Source organism: Hoplias malabaricus, chromosome 11 (genome assembly GCF_029633855.1).
Source record: "Hoplias malabaricus isolate fHopMal1 chromosome 11, fHopMal1.hap1, whole genome shotgun sequence".
NCBI lineage: Eukaryota > Metazoa > Chordata > Actinopteri > Characiformes > Erythrinidae > Hoplias > Hoplias malabaricus.
In genome coordinates, this window is record NC_089810.1 from 16,765,217 (window position 1) to 16,776,410 (window position 11,194).

The window sequence follows — 11,194 nt, forward strand, 5'->3', positions numbered from 1 at the left end:
TGTAATCTTTCATTATAGAACTGTGTCAAAGAACATAATATATGTCCTGGAAATGAAATGGGGTGAATGAAATCAACTTTTAAAATCTACAAATAATATATAATATGGTACAATATTATAGGGCTACGTTAACTGAAGGTACAGGAATGTACCCTTGAGGGTACCACCACACTGACAATTTTTCTGACAGTGTGGGAGAAACAGCCCCTTCTGTGCAGCATGAGGGCAGCCTTTTATATGTTCTCACATTTTTTTTCCTTGGGAGTTCTTTTTTTTGGGTAAAACTTCAGAGTTACAGATTCCACAAAAACTCTGAAGTTTGACTCAAAAAAAAGACCTCCCAAGAATTAAAAAATAAAAAAGCACAAGGTGTATGATCTCTATAGAAAACCATTGGTAATAAAATATCAGAAACTCACAGCAGCAACCACACATGAGCCTAAGGTCCCTATGTGCAATGGCAAGTGGTGAATGGAGTTGTATAAATCTCCCAAGCAATGGGCTGTGATGTAGTGTAACTGGATTCTCTGGAGTGATGAAGCGCCATTCAATATCTTTCGATAGTACTGAATGGTGTGTGTGTGTGTTTGTGTGTGTGTGTGTGTGTTTTCACTGCCATGGCTGGGTAAAATGCAGTTTTGCTGTACAATGACAGTAAAAGAAATCAAAATATATGGAGATTATACAAATGTAATCAATGGAACTGATAAACAAAATCGACATTCAGAAGTTCTAATCAACATAATCTTGTCTATATCAATTACATCAGTTATTTTTAACTATTGTTTTTTTTTTTTTTAGTTATTCTGTTATGTCCTCACTGTATGTTCATTTACTGTCCCTTTAAAACTAAGCTACCAAGCTGTAGTCATGTGATTCTGCCCCTATCTGCCACATGGAAGCAACCTAAATGTCGAAGCAGACCAAGCGACTCAAGCCGCTCATACCAAACAAAAACACAGGGTCCGTGGTTTGGACGTGCTGTGTGTTGAGTATAATTAATACAACACTGAACAAAAAGTCAAATGTAAACGTTGAACAAAAACTGAGCGACCAAAGCACAATCATTCACCCAATATAAACAGTGCTCAAAAAACAAGAGGGGAAAAAGCTCCCAGCAACATTAGAAAAAATCTCCCAGCTTTAATACTGGAGCATATTTACAGTACAAACCTCATAACTGAACTATGAGGGTCAAAAATACAAAGACAAAATAATCATTCATTAATCATAATCATGGCAAAATATACAATTATTTTACAATTATGATATTGTTTGTGCTCATATCGCCCAGCACTGGTTCAGATAATGTAGTGTAGTGTTTTTGGAGTGTTTGTTATTGGAATTTGCTCTTGGCTTGATATTTTCAGGGGCAAAGTGATTCTGAGATCCTTCAGAGGTCAGACCCTTTCACGACAATATTATAAAATTAATTCTATCCTAATGATAGTGTTTCTGTGGGATTTTAATATTAATGTAGCAGTCACTAATCACAGTTATTGGCAGCTGTAGATTGAATTCAGACATCTGCAGCTTGTAATGGCCATTCTGTTTTATTCAAAACTTTAAAAGAATTTAACCTCTTGTAGCTGTATTACACCAACAGCCTGCTGTTTTCCATTAATAACAACTGACTGAAACACATTAGTAATGATTTGTTGTTGTATTAAGGACTTCCAGAAGGCCTTGTTTGCTTGGTTGTACAGCATAGCGACCCAAGAGAGGAGAAGAATATTCATGAATTCAACCTTTTTGCTTCCAGCCAAACCCACAAATAAGGCAAGGATATCATTTAATTATTTATATTTTAAATCATTCGTTGTTATCTAGAGGTCTAGACAGCCCTGAGGATGTCCCACCTGAAATGACATGGACTACAAGAAGCCTATCACTATAGAAACATACGTTTCTGATAACGAAACCCCCTCTCCTTTGGACCATGAGGCTGCATGCGATGGGTTAATGAGCAAATGTGGATTTGCAAGCTTGGCCTGCATCTGCCCCCAATGTTTCTTTCCTCTCAGTGGCTCAGCCGGGCCTATCCAGACCTGCCCAGGGGAGGTTTCATTAGCTTAGTGTTCAGGGAAGAGGTGACCTGTGCCTGCCTTCTCTCCTCACACACTCACACTCTCTCACACACACAGATGGGAAGCACAGGTAGTCTATGTTTTATTGATTAAGTGAGGGAAGGAGAGAACAAGGGAGCAATAGGGATGCATTATTGATTGAATGAGTGGAGGATGCAAGGAGTGACAGAGACAGGAAGGGATCAGGGGAAAAAAAAACAAAGAGCAGAAAAGAGAGGGAGAGAAAGAAGTGGAAAATAGTGATAGATGGAAGTATTAAAGAATGGAGTCTGTCTATCCATCTCTGTGGCCATCCTCCCCATCAAATCAGTATTCCTTCAATAAAGCTTCACAGAGCTGGTCGCCACCTCCATCATGAATTTTTCAAATTGGAATGTCACTCTTGCCTTTGATAGGAAAGGACCTGGCCCGTTTCACACAGCACTGTGAGCGTCGCATCCCTCCCTTACTCTCTCTCTCCACAGGAATGAGAAGGAATCAGCCAGGTTCATTTGTCTTTATGCAAATCCACAGGCTTTGAAGTGTTTGTTCAGTATCGTACAGCAGATAATTGCTGTAAGTGCTGAGTGCCATTCGCTCTCCACACAGGCGGCCCACATTCAGAGCCCCGATGACTGGCTGAGGACAGAAGGCTTAGCTCAGGAAAAGCAGCCCGAAATTAATCACAAAAACATCAGGGTGAGCAACTGAAGCCCAATGTAGAAGGGTCTTCTGTTTAAAAGACTTAAGATCTTAGGCCTCAGTAGAAGCTGCACTGTAAGATCTCAGCTACTCACTGACCAGCATTACATACCAGCTCATCAGATTCACTCACCCATTTGTACTTGGTGTCACTTGGCACATTAACAGGGATGTGCAAATAAATGTCTCAGAGTCTGCTAAAATTCAATTTCTACCATAATGCGCAGATGGTTGAGTCTGAAGCTGAAGTAAACAGCATGAATCCATAGACTCAGCCTGCTTTGTGTCAAGAGTTGTAGCTGCTGCTGGTGGTGTAATGGTGTGGATGATGTTTTCTGGATGCACACTGGGCCTCCTAAAGACCAAAGCGTCATATTTTACCACTTTTTGAATGATTACGACCAGCATGCTAATGGGCCTTGTTGCAAAGCGCGACTCTCAAACTGATGCCATGAGTATGACAAAGAGTTTAGTGCATCTCAGTGGTCTCTGCAGTTACCAGATCTGAATCCTGTCGGAATGTGATAGAACAGGAGATTCACAGCATGAACATACAGTTGACAAATCAGTATTAATTATGTCAACATGAACCAGAATATCTAATGTGTTTCCAACATCTTGTTAAATCCCAGCCACAAAGCATCAAGGCTATTCCGAGTGTAAAATAGGGTCCTGCCCAATACTCCTAAGTGACCGGTGAGTGTGTACAGTATATCTCATTTATTATTTACACATCTGACAAGACCTGACTAAATAATGAACGACGTGACTAAAGAGCCCACACAAACATTTACCTGTAAAAGCTTTATTTATGTTTTATGTTTAAGTCTTGTATCAGGACCATGTACAGATATATACACATTTGTTAAATTAGTAACAAAAACAAAGATAAGGGAGACCATCTCTCTCTTTCTTGTCTTTTTAATTGTGTCTATAGCCTAGTTTTCCTTCTCTCTCCCTCTCCCGCACACACTCTTTTAGTTCTCTCATTTCATCATTTCACACCTCCTCTCTTCATCATAAAAACCCTGGAGTCCAGTCACTTGAAGCCATTGTCACAGAGACTGAATTTCACTGGCTGCACACTTAGAGAAACACTGCAATATTGCTGGGATATGTCCAGCGTCCATATATATGGTATTGTGCTTTTTACACTTGTGGCCGTTAACATTACAAAGGGTGCCCCTTTCTCCCCTGGACTGTGCTTGATTTTATGTAGGACACATTTAATTTTTTTTTTTACACTTAATAATGTCTGCAGTGTGGTATTATAAGCTTTATCTCTGGCAGCAGAGGTCACTGTAGAGCACTTTGCCTCCAGTGCTGCTCTATGGACAATTATGCATAAGTTGATGTAATAAATATCTTAGTTTAAAAACAAAATCATTAAAAAAAAGGCATCCCATTCAAAGCATCTTCCCCCAAAGAAGACAACCTCTCCTCAGATGCACTCTTTGATTTTTTTTTTTTTTTTTCGGATCTTTGACAGGCTTCGTGGGACCACAGGTCCAAAAGAAGTATCACAGAAAGAGGATAGATGTAGTTTTTCATATACACACAAAAACCCAATCTGTCTATCAGTCTATAAAAGATCAGTTTTCTGGTTACGCTATCATTTCATATTTTTACAAGATCGCTTGACTAACATCATGTTTGCTAAAGGCTTCACAGAAAAAAAGAAGAAATTTTTGCAAAAAGCACGATGGTTGTGCAAGGCCGGGAGATGACTGCCACAGCGAAAAGTGAAAGATAAAAAACGAGGGGTGACAGAGGAGAGCACATGTAGAGAGGGAAAGGACCACTCCATTTTTTCCACTGTCTGTGATGAAGAGATGGTTCAGTTCTGTTTATTTTCTCTTGCTCCTCCTTATCTTCTCTAGGCGTAGAATGTTTCCACTTTCACTGCCTGACAGAACATAGTCATGGAGAACACAAGCCCTAAAATCTGAACACACACACACACACACACACACACAAAACAAAGAGATTATTGATATCCCTTTGCTACCAATAGAGCACTGATTAGTGGAACATCTTCAATCTTATGGGACCCAGAGCAATAAATAAGAAAGACCCCTCGATGCAAAATCATCCCCAACTAATAAAACTAAATCACAATGCAATTTACATGTTCACCCCACATTTTTGTCTCAATCAAGTTGGTCCTCTAATGTAGGCTAATGGTTGAGGTCCAGCACTGAGCAAACAAGAACTGTTTCATCAGATATCTCTGAAGAGTTACGCTGCACATGCGTACGGAAATGAGAAAAATGTCAGAAAAGTTGTGAAGACACATAATTTGTAAAGTTGTAGTTAAGAATCATTCTGAAAATGGGACAAACCATAACACAAACCCTTGTAGATCAATAAAGCTGTTCCAATCAGATAAAGGGTACCTAGCTTTCACATTTGAAATAAAAAAGATAAGGAAATCAAGCTCCACTTTTGCTTCAGGTCTGAAAACGTTCTCAACACTACAAGTTTGAAAAGGTGTGGAGCTCTTAAATAAGTATCTTATAATCAAATAGCCGCTCATGTGCCACAAACTGAATGTCTGCTTGGACTGTAAGAAGCTTAAAGCAGAACCAACTTCTAAGACTGAACTTTGGAGGTGTGGAAATAACAGGATGCAAATACAATGAAAAAAGGCTAATAAAATTAAAAATAGGTATAAATAATTAAATAAAAATATCTTTTCAGTTTCTTCATTTAAAATGTTGTCTTTGCACTACTTTAAAGGAGCAATATGTAATACTGACACCAAGCTTTTAAAATCAGAACTATAATACAGTTTCACAACAGTGGAGAGGGCTGTCTGCCTCCACCCTGGAAGTGAAACTCGAGCGGGTTGCCAGTTTGAGGAAAACTGAACGAACAGGCAAGAGACGAATTTAAGAACTTGGGCCATAATTGGTAAGAAGAATGTGTCATAATCAACATATTTACACAGAAATGTTCATCATTTCACTAAAACATCTATCACTACCTACGCAAAAATGTGAACATGCGGCTGCCATTTCCCTGCATTTAAGTCTTTTCTGTCCAAATCCACCTGAAATATTTAGACTAGAAAAGGATGGTGTTACTTGTCGATTTTCTCTTCCACCATAAATGTCGTTTAGGAGGCAGAACTTCTAATCCACAATTTTTGTAGTCAAACATTTCGTTCCACCTTACAGTGTCCGTTTACGAGTCCTAATGGCGTTACTCTCCAGGTTCTTGAATTCTCTGTTCCTCCTTAAGAGTCAAAGCTAGTGCTAGGTCTATAGACAAAACTCCTTTTGAAACACTTCTTATTTCCCATCTATCCACACGACCAGGTGCACATCATGTCACTGAAACATCTACCTATTAGAGAAAGGCTTATATTTGCTGTGCACAATATTTACTCACTGAGAAACACACATGCATCTGCATCAATTTCTTTAGACCAATGGTATTTACAATTTTCAATCATGTTGTTATTCACCTTATTTGTATAAAGCACAGTCCTGGCACCTTTCAAACGTAGCTATGCCTCAGGGGCAGCAGTGTTTCAGCTTTGACTGTTTCCTTAATCTATGGTCACACACCCTGGACATTTTATGACTAATTAGAGTAAATATCATACAGATTGCTCCTTTAAATTAAATATAGGATTTATATACAAATACAAATTTTTAGCATGTTTTTCTTTTAGATATTGCACAGCATCCATACTTAATCTGGAAATAGGGTTTGTATTTGTTGAGCCTCCTGTTAAATTGAAATTTTTATTCCTTTTTGTCTGGCTTTGAAGAACGAGTAACTTGTATTTTAACAGCCATTTTAACTCGAAACGAATGAGGGTTGTTATCTCACTTTTGCTCAATGCTATACTTCTATCTCATTCATCTATACTTCATTTCGTTATTGTAACTACTCATGAATATTAAGTGTAACATTGCATAAATAAGCCATTATTCAGTACCAGGCCCCAGTGAGATTACCCCATCTTATATTGATCAGAAAGATTAGCACACCCATAATCCATATGGGACTTTATTGAATGGTGGAAATGATACATTTATGAATAAAGTACCTGAGTCAGAGCTGCACACAGGGCAAAAATCCAGAGGGCCACGAGATTCTCCTGTAGCCAGCCTTTCACTCTCTCATAGCATGGCTGTGGATGCACACACACAAACACACACACAATTCAAATTTATTTGAACCCATCATCCTTATGATACAAGTAGGACATGTTTATAAAATTAAACAGAGACACAAGTCCCATAGCAGAAATATATTTGAGATAAACAAGTTGCTAGCAGCCCCCTCCAGGGTGTGTTCCTGCCTTGTGCCCAATGATTCCAGGTAGGCTCTGGACCCACCGTGACCCTGAACTGGATAAGCGTTTACAGATGAAATTTGCTAGCATTAAAAAAAAATTACAGTAATCCCTCGCTACTTCGCGGTACATCTTTCGTGGACTCGCTATTTCGCGGGTTTTTTCAAGGGGGCTTTTTTATCATTTCCATGTATTAGACTAGGCCTGTAGGTGACAAAATATATCATTTACAAGTATTTCTTACATACAGTACATGTATTGTTCATGTCCACATCCGAGTGAAATTTACTTATGCTAAATCACAGCTAAGGAAATACTCTATTAAAGAAACTGGTAGGATATCACATGTAGTTCCAGCTGAAAAACATTATAGAATGATGGTTTAATGCAAAGGGTGGGTTGTTAACAGCACAGGAAGGGTTTTAAAAGTCCAAATACTCGTTAAATACATAAAAAAATAATCTTTCCTCAACTTCGCGGAAATTCGTTTTTCGCGGGTGGTCTTGGAACGCATCCTCTGCGAACAATGAGGGATCACTGTATTAGAAAAAGATATGGTTGCATACAACCATATCTTGTTACATATGGTTACAACATACCACTAATTAAACAGCCTTCTGCTTGTCTGTCTTGCAGTGTGTGTGTGTGTGTTTGTGTGTGTGTGTGTGTGTGTGTGTGTGTGTGTGACAAGCAAGTTTATAAACTTTTAGTGAAATAATGGAACCCATATCACTCCTACACCTCCTACAGGTAAAAATTTCATTCATTCATTATCTGTAACCGCTTATCCAGTTCAGGGTCGCGTACAGGTAAAAATGTTAGAATGGATTATTGTATCTTATGAAAACTGTATAAAACCAAGATTGCAGCTGTTATACTATATTAAATGTAGTCACTGTCAAAACAAAGCCTAATTCACTAATGGGGAGAAGAAAAACAAAAATCTGAACTTTCCAGGTAAAGCTAATGGAAACATATTTTATTGTTACCTTTATCATGAAATTGTTGCAAAATTTAAAAGCAGTTATTTTTACATTAGGTGCAAACAATGGAAAGTAAAAAATAATGGAAATGTGAAAAAAGCCAGGGTTATCCCAACATACAGATATGGCAAAAAAAACATACGGAATTCTCTGTCAATGTCCCAAGTTATTAAAATTGCTTTTCACAAAGAAATCTCACAATGGGGATTTTGACTGTACTTGTTCTGTTTGAGGACTGAGGCACATTTTTCGTTTTCAAAGGGAGAGAATATATTTTCCCACTCTAGATGCCTGGTATTTTATGAGCCCTCTGAAGTTTTTTGTGTGGAGCACTTCAAGAAGCCAGATCTGAAAAAAATTCAACTCGAAGCAGTCCGATGGTTTGTATCATGACCTTTTTCCTCCCAAAAGATCAGCCCACCGTCAGTGACAGTTCAAATGGAGGAAGAATTGCAGGAGTACTCTTTATGGCTTCATAGATCAAAGTGATCATGACAACAAAGGGCAGATTCATGATGTTTTTACTAGCAGAGGCACACTTGCTAATAGTGAGGTGATAATGCTTTAAAAGAGAAAGTACCAGAGCTTTCTGACTGTGCAAAGCCATAGCAAACTAGCACAGCTGACTGACAGTTAAAATGCTACTGTTGCTTAGCAACAGGGACACGTAACTAGAAGCTGTTACACTCCTGCTGCTCTGCAGCCATAGCCTACTGTTAATGACCAACGTTGCTTGTCAGAAGAGTGGTTTTCTGTGTGATTATATTAAATAATATATGAAATTATTTACTGAACATTAGTGAATTTGTATCATATTCAATTTTGTCATCCTTTTATGCAACAGGTGTATGTGTTATGAACTGTGCTTCACATCAGACCTTAACTGATGATTACAATGATAATTCTCTCACTGGTTATGTACATATATAGTGTTGACTTTTTATTTTTAATAATAAATATTATGACAATCATTCAGTTTTGCAGCTGTTTCAGTAACACAGTGCTGTTTTATACTAAAATGTCATTAAAATAAAACATTGTATCTCTTAAAATAGCAGATTTACAAGAAAAGGGGAAAAATTATTTTACACGAAAAAAATAAACTAAAATGGAGAGGCAAAGTTTTGTTTAGATTGTGGCCATATATTATGATGGAGGAAAATGTTTTTTTTTCTGTACAGTACTGCAACAGGACACAGTGTGCTGGCATCTAACATGCACCATCTCTTTTGACACCATTTTCTTGGCCAATCTGAATTATTGAAGATGCTCTGATTTAATGTTCTGAAACGGCAAACATGTCGAGGCCATCACATGGACATTTTCTACAGCAAAAGTGTCTTTAAGAAACTTCCACTCTAGGCACAGTCTACAGTCTGCACCCCACAGTGAAGCACTGCCAAAGGTGGCAACAGCACAAAGCATTCTCTCTCTCTCTCTCTCTCTCTCTCTCTCTCTCTTTCTCTTTATGCCTCCCTCCATGCCTCCCTTATGTCACTCCCTCCATTTCCTGGAGGCTGAGTGTCCGGGTCTGCAGCCAGAGCTACAAAAGCAATGTGGCTGCAGAAGATGCTCAGGGCAAAAACAGCATCAAAGCTCAGTGTGACAACCACTGGAAAAGACCAAATAAAGTTTGGAGGCACATGAATTTCAGTAAAACTTTGATGGATATGTATTCCTCTGTAGCCTTCTCTGCCTTGTCCTATTTATTTTCTGTCCATGTGCTTTTCATGTTTCGGTTCTGTTTGCCTCCTCTGACCTGCTTGTGTCATGTGCTGCACCTGAGAGAGATCCGTTGCCATAGTTTCCGGTTGTTCTCATGTGCTCCTTGTTGATTTTCCCTGTGTATATAGACCCTTTGCCTTTGTTTATTGGAGGCATCCTAGGCTTGTTTACTTGTTTTCTGAACCTTGGCTTCTTCTTCTTTTTTCTTTTTTGAGCTTAAAAATGGACTTCAATAAACCAAATCACTGGAGCTTTCATCCAGCATCCAAGGATTCTTCCTTATGCCTGCTGAGTATTTTCCAATGAACCTTTACTTATATCACTATAGCAGCATTGTATTACCATCAAGATTACCTAACGTGTAAGGTGTAAAGATGTTTAACAATACAGGATACCACTTTACAATAAGACTACCCTTATAAAGGTTTACAAATGGTTTAAAAGCAGTTTATTAATGGTTATAAACACTTTAAAAGCCATCCACAATCATTTGTAACTCAGATAGAAAGGGTATAAATAGCGACCTGTTTTTTGTGCAATGATGAAAGTGTCAGATAACTTACTGACACATAGCATAAAGAATATGCTAAGACCCTAGAATGTGAATGTGATTAATTTCATAGGTTACGACTCTGTTGGTGATTAATTCATTAAGCTTTTTGAGGAAATTTAAATTTATAAAAAAAATGGGATGAAGACAGGCTTAATAATCACTGATGGAGAAGACAAATTAAAGTAAGTATTGTTGAGGAATGTGGGTTCCCTATTTGGCAAATAACTGGTCACTGTTGCCCTTTCTAACTTTGTGTGTTATAGCTGATTATTTATGATTTATAAAGTGCTTACTGCTTAATTAATAAACATATTTTAAACCATTTATAAAATGTTATACAATGTAGCCTTATGTTATATTGGTCTTCAATACAGTTTAACATATTCTTTAATAGAGTCAAGACTCATTTAGTACACATAGGCATGAACAAAACATTCAACAAACTGGAACAAATATGGCCTCACATTAAATACGTTCACCTCTGTTAAGCTTTTCTGACATCAAGTGGAACCAACTGAACACATTTTATCACATCATATCAGTGCTGTATCTGTTAAACTCATGTAAACTTGATAGTTTCTTTTATCTTTTGCTACATTCAGCATATGACCTTTCAATATATTATATTTTAGATTTTTTCTATAAATCCTTGTTGCATAAGACACGCACATATTGAATGGTCACTGGATTAGAAACATCTGGCAGGTGGTATGATCGTTCTTAAAATTCAGCAAAACTGACATGCCACAGTGGAGCAGCTCACCCACCATCACAACAGTGGGCAAGTGCGACCGATTCCAGCCATGACCATGCAACATACCCCTCAATCGACTAGGGTGAAACACCTATAGACCAA

The 11,194-nt window shown here is 38.0% G+C and overlaps 1 protein-coding gene across 1 annotated transcript in view; it reads right to left on the bottom strand.

Annotated features, from left to right (window-relative positions):
- Positions 1-3,568: 3,568 nt before the first annotated feature.
- Positions 3,569-11,194, bottom strand: part of tspan4a (tetraspanin 4a) — an 82,755-nt gene continuing 75,129 nt past the window's right edge. The window contains 2 exon segments of the mRNA XM_066685112.1: positions 3,569-4,713; positions 6,829-6,912. Of these exon segments, the coding sequence (XP_066541209.1) occupies positions 4,645-4,713; positions 6,829-6,912 (153 nt within the window). The 3' untranslated portion in view covers positions 3,569-4,644.